Consider the following 24,683-nt stretch of genomic DNA (forward strand, 5'->3'; position numbering starts at 1 on the left):
ATGTCGCCAAATGTACAGTAACTATTTGTGAGGTATATGTGTAATGTCGCCAAATGTACAGTAACTATTTGTGAGGTATATGTGTAATGTCGCCAAATGTACAGTAACTATTTGTGAGGTATATGTGCAATGTCGCCAAATGTACAGTAACTATTTGTGAGGTATATGTGTAATGTCGCCAAATGTACAGAAACTATTTGTGAGGTATATGTGTAATGTCGCCAAATGTACAGAAACTATTTGTGAGGTATATGTGTAATGTCGCCAAATGTACAGTAACTATTTGTGAGGTATATGTGTAATGTCGCCAAATGTACAGAAACTATTTGTGAGGTATATGTGTAATGTCGCCAAATGTACAGTAACTATTTGTGAGGTATACGTGTAATGTCGCCAAATGTACAGTAACTATTTGTGAGGTATACGTGTAATGTCACCAAATGTACAGTAACTATTTGTGAGGTATATGTGTAATGTCGCTAAATGTACAGTAACTATTTGTGAGGTATATGTGTAATGTCGCCAAATGTACAGTAACTATTTAGTATATATATATGTGTAATGTGTATGTCAGCACATACAACACTACTACGTAAGCAGCACTAACTGATTTAGTTTTTGTAACTGTTAAACCCGTAGTTAGTATATAGTGTGAAACTACCCCGGCTAGATTCATGGCACCTTTCACATTTCCGGACTGTTTACAAGAAAATAGAATTTGTAATGAAAAGCTACTCATTTTGCATTAGGAACGGCTTTTTCCCATATAGAAATTAAATTATATAATATAGAAATTAAATATATAAGTATAGCCAATTTAAAAAACCATGGCACTGATTATGAGAAAAATGCTAATGACACAGCTGGAAGCCAGTTAATTAATTGCCCACGGTTAATTGCGGTAAAACCAGCTGAGTGAAGACTAATCAAATCGGACTTGTTAATAGCGCCTAGTTGGTAAGTCATGTTCTGAACACAAGCTAAGCTAATACTCACCAACTTAGCTTTTATTCAGAACATGACTTACCAACTTAGCTTTTATTCAGAACATGACTTACCAGCTTAGCTTGTGTTCAGAACATGACTTACCAGCTGGTAAGCTGAGTACCAACAAGCTAGGTTGGTAAGTGAAGATCTGAAGCCAAGCTAGATACGCAGTACAAAGAAATTAGGAAAGAATAAAACTACACTACAAAGATAGCTAAGAGATTAAGAAACAAGGAAACTACAAGGTACAGGTGTTACTACTACACAGAGTTGCGTTGTAACACCTCTATAAACAGCTGTTCTGTAAATAAAAGAAACAGTATCAGTAAGACTAGGAAGATGTCGCAGCAAATAGCAAGCAATACCAAGTGTGCTCTAAGATACCTAGTACATTAGTATTATCTTTCCTCATCATAACACGACATGCACGCTCTGTAATCTGTACTTGTAGAACTCAGGCCTGAACTCAATAGTAGCAGTGGACATATTATACACTGTACGATAGAGCAAGAACACCCACTACACTGTACGATAGAGCAATAACACCCACTACACTGTACGATAGAGCAAGAACAGCCACTACACTGTACGATAGAGCAAGACCACCCACTACACTGTACGATAGAGCAAGACCACCCACTACACTGTACGATAGAGCAAGAACACCCGCTACACTGTACGATAGAGCAAGAACACCCACTACACTGTACGATAGAGCAAGACCACCCACTACACTGTACGATAGAGCAAGAACACCCACTACACTGTACGATAGAGCAAGAACACCCACTACACTGTACGATAGAGCAAGACCACCCACTACACTGTACGATAGAGCAAGAACACCCACTACACTGTACGATAGAGCAAGACCACCCACTACACTGTACGATAGAGCAATAACACCCACTACACTGTACGATAGAGCAAGAACAGCCACTACACTGTACGATAGAGCAAGACCACCCACTACACTGTACGATAGAGCAAGACCACCCACTAAACTGTACGATAGAGCAAGAACACCCGCTACACTGTACGATAGAGCAAGAACACCCACTACACTGTACGATAGAGCAAGAACACCCACTACACTGTACGATAGAGCAAGACCACCCACTACACTGTACGATAGAGCAAGACCACCCACTACACTGTACGATAGAGCAAGAACACCCACTACACTGTACGATAGAGCAAGACCACCCACTACACTGTACGATAGAGCAAGAACACCCACTACACTGTACGATAGAGCAAGACCACCCACTACACTGTACGATAGAGCAAGACCACCCACTACACTGTACGATAGAGCAAGAACAGCCCACTACACTGTACGATAGAGCAAGACCACCCACTACACTGTACGATAGAGCAAGACCACCCACTACACTGTACGATAGAGCAAGAACACCCACTACACTGTACGATAGAGCAAGAACACCCACTACACTGTACGATAGAGCAAGAACACCCACTACACTGTACGATAGAGCAAGACCACCCACTACACTGTACGATAGAGCAAGACCACCCACTACACTGTACGATAGAGCAAGAACACCCGCTACACTGTACGATAGAGCAAGAACACCCACTACACTGTACGATAGAGCAAGAACACCCACTACACTGTACGATAGAGCAAGACCACCCACTACACTGTACGATAGAGCAAGACCACCCACTACACTGTACGATAGAGCAAGAACACCCACTACACTGTACGATAGAGCAAGACCACCCACTACACTGTACGATAGAGCAAGAACACCCACTACACTGTACGATAGAGCAAGACCACCCACTACACTGTACGATAGAGCAAGACCACCCACTACACTGTACGATAGAGCAAGAACAGCCACTACACTGTACGATAGAGCAAGACCACCCACTACACTGTACGATAGAGCAAGACCACCCACTACACTGTACGATAGAGCAAGAACACCCGCTACACTGTACGATAGAGCAAGAACACCCACTACACTGTACGATAGAGCAAGAACACCCACTACACTGTACGATAGAGCAAGACCACCCACTACACTGTACGATAGAGCAAGACCACCCACTACACTGTACGATAGAGCAAGACCACCCACTACACTGTACGATAGAGCAAGACCACCCACTACACTGTACGATAGAGCAAGACCACCCACTACACTGTACGATAGAGCAAGAACACCCACTACACTGTACGATAGAGCAAGAACACCCACTACACTGTAAGATAGAGCAAGAACACCCACTACACTGTACGATAGAGCAAGACCACCCACTACACTGTACGATAGAGCAAGATCACCCACTACACTGTACGATAGAGCAAGACCACCCACTACACTGTACGATAGAGCAAGAACACCCACTACACTGTACGATAGAGCAAGAACACCCTCTACACTGTACGATAGAGCAAGAACACCCACTACACTGTACGATAGAGCAAGAACACCCACTACACTGTACGATAGAGCAAGAACACCCACTACACTGTACGATAGAGCAAGACCACCCACTACACTGTACGATAGGGCAAGACCACCCACTACACTGTACGATAGAGCAAGAACACCCACTACACTGTACGATAGAGCAAGAACACCCACTACACTGTACGATAGAGCAAGACCACCCACTACACTGTACGATAGAGCAAGACCACCCACTACACAGTACGATAGAGCAAGAACACCCACTACACTGTACGATAGAGCAAGAAAACCCAATACACTGTACGATAGAGCAAGAACACCCACCACACTGTACGATAGAGCAAAAACTCCGCAAGCAACCCAGCAGCCACAGCAAACTGTTCTCCTCTTTACCACACGGAAACAGACAAGAAATCTAACCTGCCAATCGGAACACAGTATTCGGGCCACGTGGCACAAATGGACCAATGAGAAGCAACTGATCCGTCCGGCTCACCAACCACAGAGCAGAATGGAGGCAGGAGGTAGAAATTGGGATGGATTACCACTTCTCATGATATTATTTGGTACGTAGTAATTGAAGTAATTGTGTATTCTTATTACCCGCAGTGGGTTATCAGCACCAAGACATAATACAGTACACTGGAGTTAACACAGTACACTGGAGTTAACACGGTACACTGGAGTTAACACGGTACACTGGAGTTAACACGGTACACTGGAGTTAACACGGTACACTGGAGTTAACACGGTACACTGGAGTTAACACGGTACACTGGAGTTAACACGGTACACTGGAGTTAACACGGTACACTGGAGTTAACACAGTACACTGGAGTTAACACAGTACACTGAAATTAACACAGTACACTGGAGTTAACATGGTACACTGGAGTTAACACAGTACACTGGAGTTAACATGGTACACTAGAGTTAACATGGTACACTGGAGTTAACACAGTACACTGGAGTTAACATGGTACACTGAAGTTAACACGGTACACTAGAGTTAACACAGTACACTGAAGTAAACATGGTACACTGGAGTTAACACGGTACACTGGAGTTAACATGGTACACTGGAGTTAACACGGTACACTGGAGTTAACACAGTACACTGGAGTAAACATGGTACACTGGAGTTAACACGGTACACTGGAGTTAACATGGTACACTGGAGTTAACACGGTACACTGGAGTTAACACGGTACACTGGAGTTAACATGGTACACTTGAGTTAACACAGTACACTGAAATTAATACGGTACACTGAAGTTAACACAGTACACTGGAGTTAACATAGTACACTAGAGTTAACACGGTACACTGGAGTTAACACAGTACATTGGAGTTAACACGGTACACTGAAGTTAACACAGTACACTGGAGTTAACATAGTACACTAGAGTTAACACGGTACACTGGAGTTAACACAGTACACTGGAGTTAACACAGTACACTGAAGTTAACATAGTACACTGGAGTTAACACAGTACACTGGAGTTAACAAGGTACACTGGAGTTAACATGGTACACTGAAGTTAACACGGTACACTGGAGTTAACACGGTACACTGAAGTTAACACGGTACACTGGAGTTAACATGGTACACTGGAGTTAACATGGTACACTGGAGTTAACACGGTACACTGGAGTTAACACAGTACACTGGAGTTAACACAGTACACTGGAGTTAACACTGTACACTGGAGTTAACACGGTACACTGGAGTTAACACGGTACACTGGAGTTAACATGGTACACTGGAGTTAACACGGTACACTGGAGTTAACACAGTACACTGGAGTTAACACTGTTTGAAGATACAATGGAAAGAGTAGATGTTATAACTGCAGTGCCCCCCCCCCCCCTGTTAAATTAGGATTGTATTAAAACCCTAAACAACTGTTTGAAGATACAATGGAAAGAGTAGATGTAATAACTGCAGTGCCCCCCCCCCCCCCCCCTGTTGTAATAATATGTAATGGCTAATAGTAATGATAAGTGCATTATGCTGCAACATGCGTCAATACAAAGGACATGTCTAGTAATAGTATGTAATGTCTTGGCAAGATTTCTAGTTGAAACATTGTACGTCTGCTCTACAACTGTTAACAGCACAAAGTAAGCTAAGTCAAATAGCTAGGTAATATAATATATAACGTGGTCTAAAGTCTGGTGCTCAGCTGTAAGTAATAACAGTAACTCTTTACTATACTTATGAAGGGGGGGGGGGGGGGTAGTAACTCTTTACTACCCTTATAAAGGCGGGGGTAGTAACTCTTTGCTATACTTATAAAGGGGGGGGGGGGGGGGGGGGTAGTAACTCTTTACTATACTTATAAAGGGGGGGGGGGCAGTAACTCTTTACTATACTTATTATAAAGGGAAGGGGGGGCAGTAACTCTTTACTATACTTATAAAGGGGGGGGGGGGGGCAGTAACTCTTTGTTACAGACATGCACTTCAGTGGGCTGATATGCACAGTGGGGTGATATGCACTAATATTTATTTATGTAAAGAGCAGTTTGTCATATATAATAATATAATGGATGAGCATGAGTGACATGACGTTACCGCACGAATTTAGGAAAGGTATGTTCAACCGTACAGTCGCTTGATGGGGGGTGCTTGATGAGGGGGTGCTTGATGAGGGGAGCGCTTGATGCTAACAATTGTCAGAAACAACTCAAGTTTGAAATGTCACCTCACTGAAGTCAAATGAGAACTTGGCCTGCAGTTCAAGAACAGTATAAGGCATAAAGGGTTTTATAATAAGGCGGCAATATAACACTTGATAGAACAGGAGCTGGTAAATATTCTGCCTGCAAGGGATAATTGAAATATAGAAGCTGGCAATCAAGCCAAGCATGCAAAATTTTCCCTGATCCCCAGGTTTCTATTCCGAGCAAGGTATCAGTTCCCTGGTCCCCAGGTTTCTATTCCGAGCAAGGTATCAGTTCCCTGATCCCCAGGTTTCTATTCCAAGCAAGGTGTCAGTTCCCTGATCCCCAGGTTTCTATTCCGAGCAAGGTATCAGTTCCCTGATCCCCAGGTTTCTATTCCGAGCAAGGCATCAGTTCCCTGATCCCCAGGTTTCTATTCCGAGCAAGGTATCAGTTCCCTGATCCCCAGGTTTCTATTCCGAGCAAGGTATCAGTTCCCTGATCCCCAGGTTTCTATTCCGAGCAAGGTGTCAGTTCCCTGATCCCCAGGTTTCTATTCCGAGCAAGGTATCAGTTCCCTGATCCCCAGGTTTCTATTCTGAGCAAGGTATCAGTTCCCTGATTCCCAGGTTTCTATTCCGAGCAAAATAGATCAGTTCCCTGATCCCCAGGTTTCTATTCCGAGCAAGGTATCAGTTCCCTGATCCCTAGGTTTCTATTCCGAGCAAGGTATCAGTTCCCTGATTCCCAGGTTTCTATTTAGAGCAAGGTATCAGTTCCCTGATCCCCAGGTTTCTATTCCGAGCAAAATAGATCAGTTCCCTGATCCCCAGGTTTCTATTCCGAGCAAGGTATCAGTTCCGTGATTCCCAGGTTTCTATTCTGAGCAAGGTATCAGTTCCCTGATCCCCAGGTTTCTATTCTGAGCAAGGTATCAGTTCCCTGATCCCCAGGTTTCTATTCCGAGCAAGGTATCAGTTCCCTGATCCCCAGGTTACTATTCCGAGCAAGGTATCAGCTCCCTGATCCCCAGGTTTCTATTCCGAGCAAGGTATCAGTTCCCTGATCCCCAGGTTTCTATTCCGAGCAAGGTATCAGTTCCCTGATCCCCAGGTTTCTATTCCGAGCAAGGTATCAGTTCCCTGATCCCCAGGTTTCTATTCCGAGCAAGGTATCAGTTCCCTGATCCCCAGGTTTCTATTCCGAGCAAGGTATCAGTTCCCTGATCCCCAGGTTTCTATTCCGAGCAAGGTATCAGTTCCCTGATCCCCAGGTTTCTATTCCGAGCAAGGTATCAGTTCCCTGATCCCCAGGTTTCTATTCCGAGCAAGGTATCAGTTCCCTGATCCCCAGGTTTCTATTCCTAGCAAGGTATCAGTTCCCCGATCCACAGGTTTTTATTCTGAGCAAGGTATCAGTTCCCTGATCCCCAGGTTTCTATTCTGAGCAAGGTGTCAGTTCCCTGATCCCCAGGTTTCTATTCTGAGCAAGGTATCAGTTCCCTGATCCCCAGGTTTCTATTCCGAGCAAGGTATCAGTTCCCTGGTCCCCAGGTTTCTATTCTGAGCAAGGTGTCAGTTCCCTGATCCCCAGGTTTCTATTCCGAGCAAGGTATCAGTTCCCTGATTCCCAGGTTTCTATTCTGAGCAAGGTATCAGTTCCCTGATTCCCAGGTTTCTATTCTGAGCAAGGTATCAGTTCCCTGATCCCCAGGTTTCTATTCTGAGCAAGGTATCAGTTCCCCGATCCACAGGTTTTTATTCTGAGCAAGGTATCAGTTCCCAGATCCCCAGGTTTCTATTCCGAGCAAGGTATCAGTTCCCTGATCCCCAGGTTTCTATTCCGAGCAAGGTATCAGTTCCCTGATCCCCAGGTTTCTATTCCGAGCAAGGTATCAGCTCCCTGATCCCCAGGTTTCTATTCTGAGCAAGGTATCAGTTCCCTGATCCCCAGGTTTCTATTCCGAGCAAGGTATCAGTTCCCTGATCCCCAGGTTTCTATTCCGAGCAAGGTATCAGTTCCCTGATCCCCAGGTTTCTATTCTGAGCAAGTTTTATAAATGGGTAATGGGCTAACGTCCTGTAACCAATTCAGATAAAAATGAACAATAAATAAAGAAGCTGGCATATTCAAGGTTTAAAACTAGAGGGTACATGATAATATGTTTAAAATTAATTTGGGTGTAATGATTTGTCAGAAAAGAACAAGCGCTCATATCGAGAGCAGACAGGAAGGCAGATTAATTAGGCCACTGTTACTTGTTACAAGTCACTATCAGTATTATGAATATTACCCCTTACCCGCAGTTCTATACAAACACCACCACCATGGAAGGACTACGAGCATTCAAATAAAAGACAAGGGTTGGGAGACGATATGGTTTATATGAGGGCTGCAATCTAATCAATAGATTTATCTACACATTATCTAGTATTGAGGGTACACAACACGTGGGCAACAAAACAACTCCACTATTGGAGGGTACACAACACGTGGGCAACAAAACAAGTCAACTATTGGAGGGTACACAACACGTGGGCAACAAAACAAGTCAACTATTGGAGGGTACACAACACGTGGGCAACAAAACAAGTCCACTATTGGAGGGTACACAACACGTGGGCAACAAAACAAGTCCACTATTGGAGGGTACACAACACGTGGGCAACAAAACAAGTCCACAATTGGAGGGTACACAACACGTGGGCAACAAAACAAGTCAACTATTGGAGGGTACACAACACGTGGGCAACAAAACAAGTCCACTATTGGAGGGTACACAACACGTGGGCAACAAAACAAGTCCACTATTGGAGGGTACACAACACGTGGGCAACAAAACATGTCCATTATTGGAGGGTACACAACACGTGGGCAACAAAACAAGTCAACTATTGGAGGGTACACAACACGTGGGCAACAAAACAAGTCCACTATTGGAGGGTACACAACACGTGGTTAATATGGCAGATTGCTTGGCAGACAAATTGCTGCTACATACTGTGTATAGTAAACGGCGAGCTTGTTTGGAAGTGTCTGGTAAAACTTGGAGGTTAAAAAACTTTTTTTAAACCATTTGCAGTTTCTAGTTACCCTAGTTACCTATACCAGTTACCATTTACCAGTTACCACCAGTTTCTAGTTACCCTAGTTACCAGTCAAGTTACCAGTTTCTAGTTACCCTAGTTACCAGTCACAAGTTACCAGTTACCAGTTTCTAGTTACCCTAGTTACCAGTCACAAGTTACCAGTTACCCCAGTTACCACTTACCCCCAGTTACCAGTTACCCCAGTTACCAGTTGCCACCAGTTACCAGTTACCCCCAGTTACCGGTTATCAGTTACAATTATGGCAAACAGATTTCTTTTCAGCGACATTCTGATTTTTAAACACAGTTCCATAATATTCTGATTGTCTTGCTCGCTGATGAGGGCTATAACAATAGCATGGTTATCTAAACTCTATGAATAAATGAAATGAACACTATTGACTGGTCCTAGCTATATTATACACAGTCATCACAACAATACTACTGTATGTAGTGTACACACTGTATGATAGCTAGGTACATGCTACTACACACTAGTAGTACACACTGTGTGTAGTGGTACACACTGTGGTACACACTGTGGTACACACTAGTAGTACTACAGTGGTTGGTAGTAACTACCAACCTAACTACAGGCTTGTAACTAGTAGTAAGGCTGGTAGGGATGCTGATTTACCGCCACAATGAGCAACTCATTGCTCATAATATGTTGTAATGTTTGGATACTCAGTGTCCAACAACTAACTTAATTACTATCTTATCGGAGGTGTAACGTAAGAGTAGTAATAGCATCTTACTGGAAAGTAGTGACTATGATGGCTACACAGTAGTGACTCTAATGGCTACACAGTAGTGACTCTAATGGCTACATAGTAGTGACTCTAATGGCTACACAGTAGTGACTATAATGGCTACACAGTAGTGACTCTAATGGCTACACAGTAGTGACTCTAATGGCTACACAGTAGTGACTCTAATGGCTACACAGTAGTGACTCTAATGGCTACACAGTAGTGACTCTAATGGCTACACAGTAGTGACTCTAATGGCTACACAGTAGTGACTCTAATGGCTACACAGTAGTGACTCTAATGGCTACACAGTAGTGACTCTAATGGCTACACAGTAGTGACTCTAATGGCTACACAGTAGTGACTCTAATGGCTACACAGTAGTGACTCTAATGGCTACACAGTAGTGACTCTAATGGCTACACAGTAGTGACTATAATGGCTACACAGTAGTGACTCTAATGGCTACACAGTAGTGACTATGATGGCTACACAAAAGTGACTATGATGGCTACACAGTAGTGACTCTAATGGCTACACAGTAGTGACTCTAATGGCTACACAGTAGTGACTCTAATGGCTACACAGTAGTGACTCTAATGGCTACACAGTAGTGACTCTAATGGCTACACAGTAGTGACTCTAATGGCTACACAGTAGTGACTCTAATGGCTACACAGTAGTGACTATAATGGCTACACAGTAGTGACTATAATGGCTACACAGTAGTGACTCTAATGGCTACACAAAAGTGACTCTAATGGCTACACAGTAGTGACTCTAATGGCTACACAGTAGTGACTCTAAGGTTGTGAAGGTTATATCGTTGCAGTCAAGAGATAAAATAAGCATATTCATCTTAAATTAACTTGGAAGAAAAACATTAGCAATGTTATTATAGTAGTATATTATATATAATATAATAGTATTCATAGTAATTTATACATTACATTTATACATTAAAACGGTAAAACCATATCCTGGAGAGACTTCAAAAAGCTTAAGAGCTACAAGAAGGAAGAAGTCCAAACTGACTCAGAGCAACTTAAAACCTTCCATCAGTTCTACGCTGAGCTCTACTCTGACACTCATCCAACTGTAGACTCACTCACCAAAAGAGCTCTCCTCGAAGAAGCCAACACCCTAGCCGAGGGAACTGCCCCCAATGAGTCGCTGAACAGCGCATTTACACTGGGTGAGCTGAACGCTGCACTAGGCAAACTAAAATCCGGCAAAGCATCTGCTTTTGACCACATAAGCAATGAAATGCTCAAGGGTTTGAACGTGAAAATGAGGTCCCTCCTCCTTAAACTCTTCAATCTGTGCCTTGAGACAGGAACCTACCTCTGGAGCAAAAGTGTGATCACACCGATTCACAAAAAAGGGTGCATCAGGAACCCTGACAACTATAGAGCAATAGCAGTATGTAGCTGTATTGGGAAACTGCTCTCCACGATGCTGCTATCTCGGCTTGTCACTCACCGCCAAATCTCTCATCCAGATCCACCTAATCAAGCAGGCTTTACCAAAGGAAGTCAATGTAATGACCATATATTCACGCTGATGTCCACAATCGAAAAATACAAGAAAGTGAAAAGTAAAATATATGCAGTGTTCATTGATCTCCGAAAAGCGTTTGATCTAGTGTGCAGACAAGCCCTCCTGTTCAAACTAGCCTGCTATGGCGTCAACGGCGGCTACTACGACATCATCAAAGACATGTACAGTAAATCAGAGGGTCATATCAAGATGAATGGTAAAATCAGTGAAGCATTCAAGATCCTCAAAGGGACTGAACAAGGACATCCACTCAGCCCCGAGTTTTTCAAAGTCTACTTTAAAAAGCTTTCTGACCTCCTCAATGAAGCCGTTGTGAACTGCCCAACTCTCGCTGGTATCTCAGTGACTCACCTAGCGTGGGCTGATGATCTAGTAATCCTCGCCCTAGATCCTGAATCACTCCAAAAGTTGCTTTCGATCATTGGGGACTACTGTATCGAATGGGGTCTGGAAATCAACATCTCCAAAACCAAATTCATGGTCTTCAACGGTAAAGGACCTGACATTCCAAACTGGCGTCCTTCTATTCATGACAGAGATATAGAGATGGTCTCCAGCTACTGCTATCTTGGAATCATTATAAGCAGCACAGGGAAATTTCGGCAGGCAACTGACTCTCTCTACCGTAAGGGACTCGGAGCTTACTTTAGCTTGAGAAGCACCATAGACCGGAGATACATTGACGCGTCATGCCTTAACAAACTATTTGACACCCTTGTCAAGCCTATTCTACTATACGGTTGTCAAGTTTGGGCCCCAGTTCTACCCACCGTCAGTAAGGTCCTCTCTTGCTTCAGCAAGTTTCACAACCTTGATCATGCAGTCTCCCACATCGCAAAACAGAAACTGGAGCAAGTGCACCTACGTCACCTCAAATACCTTCTTGGTATTAACAGAAGGGCAGTCAATGCTACAGCCTGGGGAGAAACTGGCTCATACCCAATTATAATTGAGATGTTGAAACTGAGTACTAAATACTTCAAAAGAGTTATGAGCCTTCCCTCAACACAACTGGTCAAAGCTGCAATGACTGAGCAGATTAACCTCAAATTGTCATGGTTTGTAGGCATCGAATCAGTTATCAAGTCATTTAACAACATCGACCTTCCTGACAGGAATTCATCATCGTTGCTCAACGCAACCTTCCTCGCGGACTCCTGCAGCCCTGAATTGATGACAGAGAACCTGCGAAAACTATTCCGTGATTCCTGGGGTTCTCTTGTGAAAGATTCTAGAAAGCTATCATTCTACAGTGAAGTCAAAAAAGAATTTGGATGGGAGCCATATCTAAACCACGCTAGGTCTTTCCAGGACAGAAGGGCAACCACACAGATTCGGTCCAGTTCTCATCACCTTAGAATTGAAAGGGGAAGGTACGACAAAACTCCACTTGATGAAAGGACCTGTAACTATTGCGAGCTGAACATCAACCAGCTAATCATCGAAGACGAGAACCATATGCTCCATTCCTGCCCCCTAGGGAAAGTTCCAAGGGACAGATTTCAAAGCCTCAGTGGAAATCTAGTCAGCATTGACGGAAATGGTAGCTTCAATCTTGCCTCCACGTTTATCTCGCAACCCGATTGCATGGACAAACTCAGCGATGAGGACGTAAGTTTGATCAAACTCTCGACCAGCACCATTAATAAAATCTACAGACTAACCCTCAACTTCAAAGAAAGTCTAAATGTAGATAACTAGCTTCCTCTTTCAGTCCTTCCTTTCTTCCTTTCCTTTTTTCCCCTTTTTCTTTCCGCCTTTTTTTTTCTTTTCCAGCTTTGGATCTGTGACGGATGTGATGGATTTCTTGCGGTCACTTTTATCCCTACATGGGCTCCCGGCCGTGCGTCCATGTAGGAGCCGTGGGGCCTTCCGAGTGATAGGGTTACAGTGACTGTTAGTAGGGAAAGTATGAAGGCTATATCAGTAGACACAATTTCCGAACGCAGGGCATTGGCTCGACCTCCAAGACAGGGTATCCGTGAGGACCCTGGTCGTAATCAGCTCTGCACTGCTCCAGTGTATCCTGATGCCTGAAATCTTGGACACTGCCTACGTACGGGGTAGACAGCCACTGATGATTTTGTCTGTGAGTTTTTCATCACTTCCTGACATGAGTCAGACCTCAGCTGGATCCTTCCTGTTTAGCTTTTTCTGAGCTTCCCGACCTCCTTCTTCAATCATCATCATCAGTTAGAGCTGCCGTGCTCTCGAACTTTCCCTTCACACTCCACCACGGCACCTCCTTCGAGGCCTCTTGCCAGGTAACACCAGCTCTCAGACATAGGCAAGCTTACCGCGCACGGCGTTTTTTCTTTTTTGTTTCGTCCTTTCCGTGTGTGCCGTTTTGTGCCACCCTCTCTGCTGTTCCTGCGCAATTGCGCTCATTCGCTCTTCATTGGGCTGTTCATTTGACAGAGTTACTGGCTGGCACTCCAAACATCTTCTCACTCACAATCACCATCAATCAAATTCAAAATTATGCAATCAATCACTATACATCCACGATCATATGATCAAAACACAAAACTTTGTTATATACTGTTTCTGTTTGAGATTTGAATAACGTTACTGTAATGTTTCAAATTATATTTTAAATGTTCAAATGTTTATACAAAAAGACAGATTATTGAGTAGGGGTTTTTTTGTTTTGTGTCACAAGGAGTTACAGTATTATAGTATGTATTATTATTATTATTACATTAGGAAGCCATTCATTAACCAAGCTATGATCCGTAATTTAAAGGTTTAATTGGCAGGCATTCCGAGATGTTCATCTAAAGTACTTTATTTAATCAGTTCAGTATTCAGCAAATTTGAGATTAAATCTTGTTTTCAGCAAGAATAAGTAATTAATCATATTATATGTGAAATCCATTATACTCTACTGATAGCTGGAAATTACTAACTACGCAGGGGGGGGGGTTCAAAAACGCCGACAAGTCTGTGCATGTTTTTATCTGGATTTTACCCGATTTTGCAACTTTTTCATCGTTATTTATTGTTAATGCAGCATCGTATAGTATCTACAGCCATAGCTAAGCCCTCTTTTCTCTATCTTTACTAACAGTATTTCTTCCTTTGCTGTTCTCTCTAGCGCCATGCTGCAAGATATGACACATTTTGTATGATGAAACATACTTTTTAGTAATACTGTTAAAGGCTGTTCCAAGATCTATCCAATGAGTCCTACACCAAGGCCAATGTATATTGTTATCATGTCTACATACAGTAGATACTCACTTGTCAAATTTGTCCTTATATTGCTAAGGAGAGCACAATGGTTAGGCAAAATTGTTTTAATATGACAAGATAAATTAGGTCAAATCACAATCAAAAACGTAACTCAATTTTGAACACTTCCGTAATATTTCTCTTTTGTATACTCATCGTAGTTTCAAACTAATGATCCCTATTCAGCAGGAATAATTTGTGAAACAAAAGATGTGCTTAAATCAGAGTAATTGCAAGATCGGATGGGACTTTAGACTGAGAACAATGTTATTTAGGCATTCACAATGCTTGAGGTGGTGCTAAACAAGCAGAAGCTGGGTCAGTGTTGGAACTTAATTGCTTGTGGGATGGCAATCTCCTGTCATTCTAATTTTCAAACTGTGGAGCCTCACCAACTCTATGCAGAAAGTTGATCATTATCAAGCTGTTTGGCTATCCTACCTGTACAGTTGTGTGCATGCCTGATTGGTGCAGGGCTTAAATTTGGCCCAACTGGGCCTGCACTGCAGGCCAATTTTAAACTATCTAAATCGACATTTTGCCAGTGAAAACAAGGTAGGGGGTCACTTTTATGACAAAAGCATTGTAAAACTTATTTTGTAGCTTCAGAGGGGGTGCCAACATAAAACGTTACACAGCAGGCATTTTTATTGTAGTTTCCGAATTCAGTATCAATAGTTTTTCAGTAGTCAAAAATATGTCAATATAAAAAAAGAGGGGACCTTCAAAGAAAATAGACTAAAGTGAATCTTGTCTCCATCTTACATCTTAGCTTCTTTCTAATCAGCTATCATCTCATAGATCTTAGTGCAGAGTGGTCCCATACAATTTATATTAAGACTAAATCGACTGAAATACCCACTATTCTTAAGAATCTTTCTTATGCTGACTGTAGATCTTTTCAAGTGACTTGAATCACAGTAATAGGATGATGGACCCCTAATGCGAAAAAAATTCCCAAAGGGCATATAATATAGTATACTGACCTCAGCAACGACAACGCGTACCTTGAGAACAACGTTTGATGGATTGATTCTACTAATAATAGAAATGTAATATACACCAATTATATACTTAAGATCCTACACACTTGACTTACTTGAAATAAAATATTACATTTGCAAACAATAGTAAACTATATGCACCTAACAAGCAGATATCCCTAGAAACTCCAATATGGCGTCATTCACATATTACGTAATCAATTTTTGGAAAACACATTGGCGTAACCCTGTTGGCGCCCCCCTGATGGCGCACCCTCTCCTCTTGACGCCCCTACCTAAAATTTAACAAATTAGGTGATTTTGGAGGGTACAGTGGTAAAATCTTTAAAAAAGTGTGTTTCTAGAGCAAAACGCGCATTTTTCTAAGTACCTCAGTTAAGTTTTTCAAAATTTTCCCACATTCGCGTGCGTACAGCATACATAACAAGGCTACACTGATCCAGCGACGATTATATAATAAACTCTACATTATCTTAAAATCCAAAGGTTAAATGTTATCATTATATCAACTAAATCATGTCCTATCAATACTTTAGTTGTTCATGTCAGTATACACCCTATAATATGTATATCCTATAATATAATATACAACATTGGTCATGGTGGGAGAAATATTATGTCATTTTAGATTAATAACAATCAATAATTGCTTTTTGACGTTTATCCATTAACAATTAACTTTACCCGCCCAAATTTTTCAAAACAGAACTTAACGTATATTAAATTAAATGTTGTTTTTGAAACCTTCAAGCTGTTTTGTAATATTTAAACTAAAACTAAGCTTTGGCCAAATTTTCAAATCAATTTAATTAACAATAAAACAACTGCGGCGTATACAAATACGCGCGTGTGTGCGCTTCACATAATAGTAGAGGCTCTTACGGGCATTGTCTGCTCGATACGCTAGGGACCCCAGATACACCTTACTAGACGTATTTTTGACCGTAGAATCGATTAAAAGTGGTTTTAAGATGATTGGACTGACTTTTTGGGGGTAAAATTGCAAAAAATTGATTTTTGGGCAAAAAATAGGCCAAAAAACCATGTTTTTTGATATTTTGAACAAGTTAATTTTGTTGGCATGTCGGCAAAACTTGCATGGAGATAGCTAAAAAACAGCCGCACAAGATGATATAAAAATTTGAAAAATCCCTCTATTTTTTTGGGGGTAAAAATCCAAAAACGTAGTAAAAATTTTGACTTTTTTGCTTGAAGTTTGAATAATTTTTTGCAGTTGTATTAAATCAACCCAAAAATAGTCACATCGTGTTTGCCTAAATTTTTCCTTTCCGAGAAGTACCCACTTCATATACTTTATCGAAGTTTGAATATTGTCACTCCGCAAGCGTTTTTGCCAAATTTTCGACGCGCACTACGCGCAAAAGCATTTAGTTGTTATCAATTGGCACCCGCGCGTTCATCATAAATTTGAAACAGCTATAACTCAGCGAGATTATGTCCGTTCTAACTCATATTTTCACACCAAATAGAAAATAATGTGATCTTATTGCTGACAAAATATGAATATAATTACTCTATTTGCCTTAGACTAATAGACTGTCAAAATTTAAAACGCGCATTGGTATAGCACGTGACTAATAAGGCCAAATTTATACTTCTTAACATATTATCGATCCTTAGACATCATACTATTGTGTCCAATTAGCGGTTAGGTCTCTAAACTCGTAGCAGAAAACAGGTCTTTTTGCCCGTAAGAGCCTCTACTATAACCATGTGTATACGCGTACTGCGTGACGCGCTACTGCAATCGAGAGGGCTCTGGTTAGAGCTAGCAACGTGTGCGCGTCTCACTTCTACACTGCACTTCTGAAACACTCCGACATCAAGCAACGGTTCATGGTTTATTTATAGTAGGAGCGCTGCTTGTCAACAACCGCCTGAATAGTAAATGACTGCATAATAACTGGTCAAAGTTGAAAGTGAAATCACAAGATAATAAACTTGCAGCTTTTATTAATGACGTTGTATTCTATGTTATTGTACGATGTCAATTCTTCGCAGCTCGGCGAAGCCCAGTAGCGCATTTAGCTGATCTAACGAATGTGGTTGCGAGAAGCATTATTGGATGCGCGGCGCGGCCCAGTAACGAATTGCGCTACAATGTTCTATATTAATTTTGGTCTAGTATCATGCTATTATTGGTTTTTGACCTCTTGCTTATTGTTTTTATTTATGTTTAGTATTATAATGAACTAATATGTACATGTGATAAAAGTAAAAGTAAAGTAAAGTAAAATTTATGACATCACATCATTACACATGTTTTGCTTTAACCAAAGCCCTTTCGCTTGCAATAGCGCGCGCGGCGATCCGACTTGTCATACGTTGTATGATCCGCCGCGCGCGAGTACGCGGCTCCCCCTGTATCGTAGAAACTCTACTATAGTGAAACGACGATGGGGGTCACGACGTGATACAAGATCCGACCTACTTGTGAAACAAGCCCGTCATGTAGTACGCGTAGACACATGGCTATGTGAAACACATCTCTACAATATATCATTGCATCTGAGTGTTACAGAAATAAGATGCGCACGCGTGTGTATTTGTGTGCTTGAACTGACCAATATCATTTAAGTTATTTAGTTGCATAAACTAAACTTGCACAATTTTCAGAAAATGGCAGATTTAAACATTACCCTGAAAAATCGGAGGCTACGTTTCACTAATAATACACAATTCACTCAAGAGATACAATTGCAGAACACTTAACCACTGTTTGCAAAGATGTTGAAACAGAGTCTCAGCTTTTTTCCGTTTGGCTCCACACACTCAAATTATTTAATGAAACAAATAGACAGGATGGCGCAAGGCTGGATATCAGTGCAAAATCGTTCTGGTCGCCGCTGGACAGGGCATTTACAGATGTAAGGGTACTTTATTCACCCTCAATAAAAGCCCAGATGTACTAATCTCACGGTGGCTATTAAATTTGTTGGACCGTTCTGTGTACATTGGTAAATTCTAATTTTGATTTTTATGGTAAGTATTTAAAGTTAAAGTGCACAAATCTGTACTTTAAATCTTTATGCTATCTTCACAATTACTTTAAAACCAAACCTGACTCGAATCCTAAAGCATAAACAGCTGGAATATCGTTTTACAAGCCTGTCACGTGCGCGCGTCTGACAAAACTGTTATTTGCTCATAACTCTTCAAGAAATGATTTTCATGCTAAGTAATAGGTCTTATTCGAAATCAGCATATAAAGTAAATTGGTATAGCTTACTTTAACAATCCCACAGCCTATTCATATACTAAAAACGTATAAGCATATCCACAGAACGGTCCAAATCTAATCGCCACCCAATCTCACGAGAAAAGCATAAACGTGATGTCATTTGTCAGACGCAGACTGTGCTTCGATTTACTCAAAACTTGTATAATTCCCATTAGGGGTTACAGAGGTGCCAGAACTCTTCTATCCATGGCAATAAGTGATTTGGACCTAAATATGATCAACACTTCTAGATCATAAAAGGTCGGGAAGTGTTTAATATACAAATGCACTCTGGCAGTCTGAAACTCTTAGGCAAATTAATTAATTGTATCCATGCTGTGTAAGCAGTAAGATCACACCATCCTCTATCTTGTGTTAAAATATGAGTCAAAATATAAGGTTGTTGGGTTATGGATGTTTAAAGTTTTTGAAGTAAGTGTGGGTGCGTATTGAACATTTTGCAAAATTGCCTGCAGATGTAAAACAATAAATCTTGAAAAGAGTATTATAACAAGTGAGTACTTGTCAGAAAAGAAAAATTTAAATGCCTGTTACTGTAACTAGGTCGAACGGAAAAATTAGGTCTCACGCAGGAATAAGGTCTCACGTAAGTAATTTATATATGTATCACGCGCCTGCGTGAGACCTAATTTTCTTTTATTTTTCGTTTACTTTGAGTATGGTTAAATAGTATGTTTTGATCTCTACTGCTTTTCAGAATGATATACCCATGACAGAGGCAGAAGTTGAGGATGTTTGGGACCAAGCAGGCGAGAACGCCCTAAATTATCTTACCACAGCTGGAGAAGAGACAGATCCAGATTTTGACTTAGACGAGCCTGAACAGTTTCCCACTGTTAGCAATGTTAATGGACCTGAGAAAGTCTTCAGGGACAAGCATGAATTTTCTGCTTCAGGAACTCTGAATGTTTTGTCGCCAGCCACAATCAGAAAGACAGATAAGCCATTTGTCAAGACAATTAATGCCCCCTTATCAGCAAAGGTTATTAATTCTATCGACCATATGAACCTTCAAAACCAAAATATGAACAAAAACATGTACATCCCTGACAAATCCAGTGGTATCAACAATATATCTCGTGAATCATCTGTAACAAATGATTTGAATTCACTCTGTGGTAAGAGCCTTGTTAATGACATGAATATAACTGCCAATGAGACAGGTGCAGTTACAGGTGTAGAATCCTCTCAGAATATAACTTCAGAATGGGATGGTTTGGAGAGACAAATCCTTGCAGATGGACAAGCCATCCCATCGTCACCAGATTCTGCCATGCTTCTATCAACACCCCTTTTCTCTTATCAAGATGCTCTTCAGCACTTCAAAAGTATAGATCTGAGTATATACGAATCTGATATCATGACTAGTATTCACCTCACTGGCATCGCTAAATTCTTTGCTCAACTTTGTGGGCCACCTCGATTGAAATCCCAGCTTAAGGCAGAAAAAACCTTTGTGTTTTGCTTGGCACGTTGCCAATTTGATAATGATGATCCAAAAGATTTCCAACTTCTCATGACAATTTACAAATCTCTCACTGGTACCCAGTTGGATTGTGCGAGGTTTGGGTCTCATTGGCAGGACATAGGTTTCCAAGGAAATGATCCTGCTACAGACCTAAGAGGAACTGGTATGTTAAGTTTGCTCACCATTCTGTATTTGGTTCGAGAACAGAAATCTCTTGCCCAAAAGTTGTATCAACTCTCTCAAAATGAGACTCAGAATTTTCCTTTTTGTGTGTTGTTGATTAACCTCACTAAAATTGCTCTCGTTGCGTTGAGAAGTGGTTACCTCAACAAGGAATGCAATAAACGCTTAGCAATACTACCAATCATGTGTGATGTATTCTCCGCACTAACTTACGAACACTACAAGCTTTGGAAAACAGGTAAAACCATCAGAGATTCAGGATTTGTTTTAAAACGATTGGAGGAGAAGACAAAGTCTTCATCACAATGCACAGAGCTCATCAGCAACTATAAGAAATACTGTAATGAGAAAGATGGTGTCTTTGAAAAAGGAGACATCGTGTTTTTGAATGTTTGTAAAAAAGATGGGCAGAAAACTTTAGATAACTATGGTAGCACATCTCAGGAGAAAGGTAAATTAGTTAGCAAGTACGCGACACGCTGACTAGCTGACGTTGCTTTGCATATTTTTATTCAGTTTGTTTGTTCATTTTAAAAATTTGAAATGTTACAATAAGATAGAGAATGAGGTTTTGATGATCATGCCATGCTAAGCCCCTAATTAGAATGGAGCTTTGTTGGACTGACAACAGGGTATGTTTGAATGAATATTCAGCACAGTATGCTCCATACTAACATGAATATTCAGCACAGTATGCTCCATACTAACATGGTTTTCAGCACATCTTCTTTTTTTGTTCTCAAATTGTACATCTAAAAACCTACATATTACACATATTACACGTAATGGTGATTTTATTGTTACAAATTATTTAAAAATCGTTTAAAAAGTGTTAAATATTTTTCTATACCTCAAGTTATATGAGCCATGTTAGCTAGAAAACATTGAATGATGCTTAATCAATTCGGTGTCATTTGGGATAGCGTTAAATTTACTAGGTTTGTTGAACTACTAGATATTCATCAGAAAAGTAAGAACAATATTATGTGCTTATTGCCAATGTAATTTTTGTTGAAAATAATTTGTTTCGTAACTTATGTTTCTTCGATGAGTTTAACTTTATATTTTAAGTTATCATCAATAACTGTAAGCCGAGTAATGACTGCGCTCACCTCACAGCCAGTGAGGGGGATATTCAATATCAATAAGTGATTTCGTTCAAACTAATTACAACACTACAATTCTATTACATCTATTGAGGACGTTACAGAAGGAATTAATTTGATGTAGTTTGAGGACTCCTCACTCTCCTCACGTCCAACAATGGAGTTTCTCTTGTTGCTAATATGTAGTATATGTAGTATATTATGTAGTATAATATGAAGTATATGTAGTATATATGTAGTATATGTAGTATATGTAGTATATGTAGTATTAAATGTAGTATATGTACATAGTATATGTAGTATATGTAGTATGTATTGTGTGTAGTATGTAGTATGTAGTAGGGACATGTGTAATTACTCACTGTCGCATGATCATCTGCATTTGTTTCACGTTGTATTCACGTGTATTTCTCTATCAATAGAAACACAGTGCTACTCCTACTGGGGTAGTCACACGTTACTGGACATGTATTGGATGCAGGAATCATTGTATATTGCTTTATAACAAGCAAGTTAGTGTCTCCTCATACCACACACACACACACACACACACACACACGCAAAGACACACACACACACACACAGTCAACAGCATGATAAAGTGGTCTTTTCCTTGAATTTGGTTCGAGGAGACGAGAAGTGAAATACTTTAATTTTGGTACGTGATATCGAATTTGCAAGTACAATCTCAATGTTTCCTCACTCCAATATCCAAAACAATAAACAAAATACTCCTGATCACCCAGAACCAAAAACTCCCATCTCTCTGGCCTAATCCTAAGTGTACCCAGATAGTCAAAACAATCCCAAATTAACTGTTTGCAATCTCTAAACAATCCCAAACTAAACTCCCGATAACCAAAACAGATGTGTTAAAAGTAAACCTCTACACTACCAATTACCATACTGCACTAAATATTGTGCGCTAAATTCTGCCCTAAAATACTGCGCTAAAATACTGACAAACATCAAAACGTAAAGTATAGAAAAAAACATTAATCAAGATCAGAATATAAACAGTTGGAACAAGCTCCACGTGTTAATCAGAGAAAGAAGACCAGACCGTTACATTTTTAGACCTTATACATTATATCCAGTATGATAACATGCAATTAGAAATATGGTAATAAACAGATGGTATTTTATTGGGAATATTGTAGAAAGATCACACATCCCACACATGTGCTGCAAATGCAATTATCTTTAGCGGCAACATGTGTGTTTACAGAGAGCAGTGAAATGTGGTACAGTCTGCACGTGACATTGTGAGATGTAGCGCCTCAGTTGTCATGGTAACTGTCCGTTATCAGGTACTTAGCAGTGTACACAGCGGTAAACTTTAGAGGAAGGACTTTGTAATTAATTGTAGAAAGTAATAAAAGGTGTCTCCCTCTATCTCCTTCTATCTCTCCTTATATCTCTCCCTCTCCCTCTCTCCTCCCTCTTCCCTCTCCCTCTCCTCCCCCTCTCCCTCTGCCCTCGCCCTCTCCCTCCTCCCTCGCCCTCTCCCTCTCCCTCCCCTCTCCCTCTCCCTCCTCCTCTCTCCTCTCCCTCTCCCTCTCCCTCTCCCTCTCCTCCCCCGCCCTCTCCTTCTCCCTCTCTACCCCTCCCTCTCCCCACTCCCTCCTCTCTCCCTCTCCCCCCCCCCCTCTCCTCTCCCCCCTCCCCCTCTCCCCTCTCCCACCCCGCCCTCTCCTCTCCACTCTCCCTCTCCCTCTCCCTCTCCCTCTCTCTCCCTCTCTCCCCTCCTTCTCCCTCATCCCTCTCCCTCTCCTCTCCCGCTCCCTCTCTTCTCCCCTCCCTCTCCCCCCCTCTCCCTCTCCCTCTCCTGCTCCTCTCCCCCTCCCTTCTTTCCTCTTCCCTCTCCTTCTCCCTCTCCCCCCTCCCCCCTCCCCCTCCCCCTCGGGGGGGCCGGACTGCAGGCCCTCCTCGCCCCCCCTCCTTCGCCCCATATCCCTCTCCCCGCCCTCTCCCTCCTCCTTTCCCCCTCCCCCTCCCCCACCCACTCCCCCTCCCCCTCCCCCTCCCCTCCCCCTCCCCCTCCCCCCTCCCCCTCCCCCTCCCCCTCCCCCTCCCCCTCCTCTCCCTCCACTCCCCGCTATCTCGTCCTATCTCGCCCCCTCCCTCTATCCCCTTCTATATCTCTCCCCTCCTCCCTCCCCTCGCCCTCTCTCTCTCCCTCCCTCTCCCTCTCCCTCTCCCCTCCCTCCCTCTACCTCCTCCCCCCTCCCTCCCTCTTCCTCTCCCCTCCCTCTCCTTCTCCCTCTCCCTCTCCCTCCCTTCTCCCTCTCCCTCTCCCTCCCTCTCACCTCTCCCCCTCCCTCCTCTCCCCCTCCCTCGCCCTCCCTCTCCTCCTCCCCCCTCCCTCTCCCTCTCCCTCGCCTCCCCTCCTCCCCTCCCTCTCCCTCCCTCTCTCTCCCCCCTCCCTCTCCCTCCCTCTCCCTCTCCCCCCTATCCCTCCCTACTCCCTCTACCTCCCTCTCCCTCTCCCTCTCTCTCTCCTCACCCCCCTCCCTCCTCCAACCCCCTCTCCCTCCCCGCCCTCCCCCTCCCTCTCCTTCACCCCTCCCTCTCCCTCTCCCTCTCCCTCTCCCTTCTCCTCTCCCTCTCCCTCGCCCTCTCCAACAAGGAACATCACTACTTCAAGGAACTCACTACAGTAGAACTGGTAGACAGTAACCCACCCGTCAACTAGCCAAGATGCTGCAGGGGATATGTTTTGAAGGGATCCTTGTGCAGATCTGCAAGAAACAACGCACTTTTCTCATAGCACAATCGTCCAGCCGCGCATCTTCAAAAATCCAAGGTCAAAGTGGTGGCTCTACTTAGAAAGAAAAAGCGCCTTATAATGCCCAGGTATCATCTGTATTAAATACAGAGTTTTGTGGCCCTTCTCCTCCTCGCCATAATGTCAAGCTCGCAAGC

At 42.2% G+C, this 24,683-nt stretch overlaps 3 protein-coding genes across 3 annotated transcripts in view; 1 reads left to right on the plus strand and 2 right to left on the minus strand.

The window, feature by feature from the left end:
* The window catches only part of LOC134815899 (cilia- and flagella-associated protein 53-like), an 889,273-nt gene that overhangs the window by 502,807 nt on the left and 361,783 nt on the right, over positions 1 to 24,683 (minus strand). The window lies entirely within an intron of this gene.
* LOC134815896 (probable ubiquitin carboxyl-terminal hydrolase MINDY-4) overlaps positions 1 to 24,683 on the minus strand; it is a 623,521-nt gene that overhangs the window by 231,326 nt on the left and 367,512 nt on the right. The gene's annotated exons all lie outside the window — the stretch shown is intronic.
* Positions 19,699 to 21,685, plus strand: LOC134815603 (ELMO domain-containing protein 3-like). The gene has a single exon (XM_063824155.1). It carries the CDS (start codon positions 19,711 to 19,713, stop codon positions 21,133 to 21,135), a length of 1,425 nt encoding a protein of 474 aa, XP_063680225.1. The 5' UTR covers positions 19,699 to 19,710; the 3' UTR covers positions 21,136 to 21,685.

Source organism: Bolinopsis microptera, chromosome 5 (genome assembly GCF_026151205.1).
Source record: "Bolinopsis microptera isolate Bmic1 chromosome 5, MBARI_Bmic_1.0, whole genome shotgun sequence".
Classification (NCBI taxonomy): Eukaryota; Metazoa; Ctenophora; class Tentaculata; order Lobata; family Bolinopsidae; genus Bolinopsis; species Bolinopsis microptera.

What these genes read in the sequence shown, in the direction of transcription:
- LOC134815603 (XM_063824155.1), top strand. Translation starts at nt 19,711, where the DNA reads ATGACAGAGGCAGAAGTTGAGGATGTTTGGGACCAAGCAGGCGAGAAC.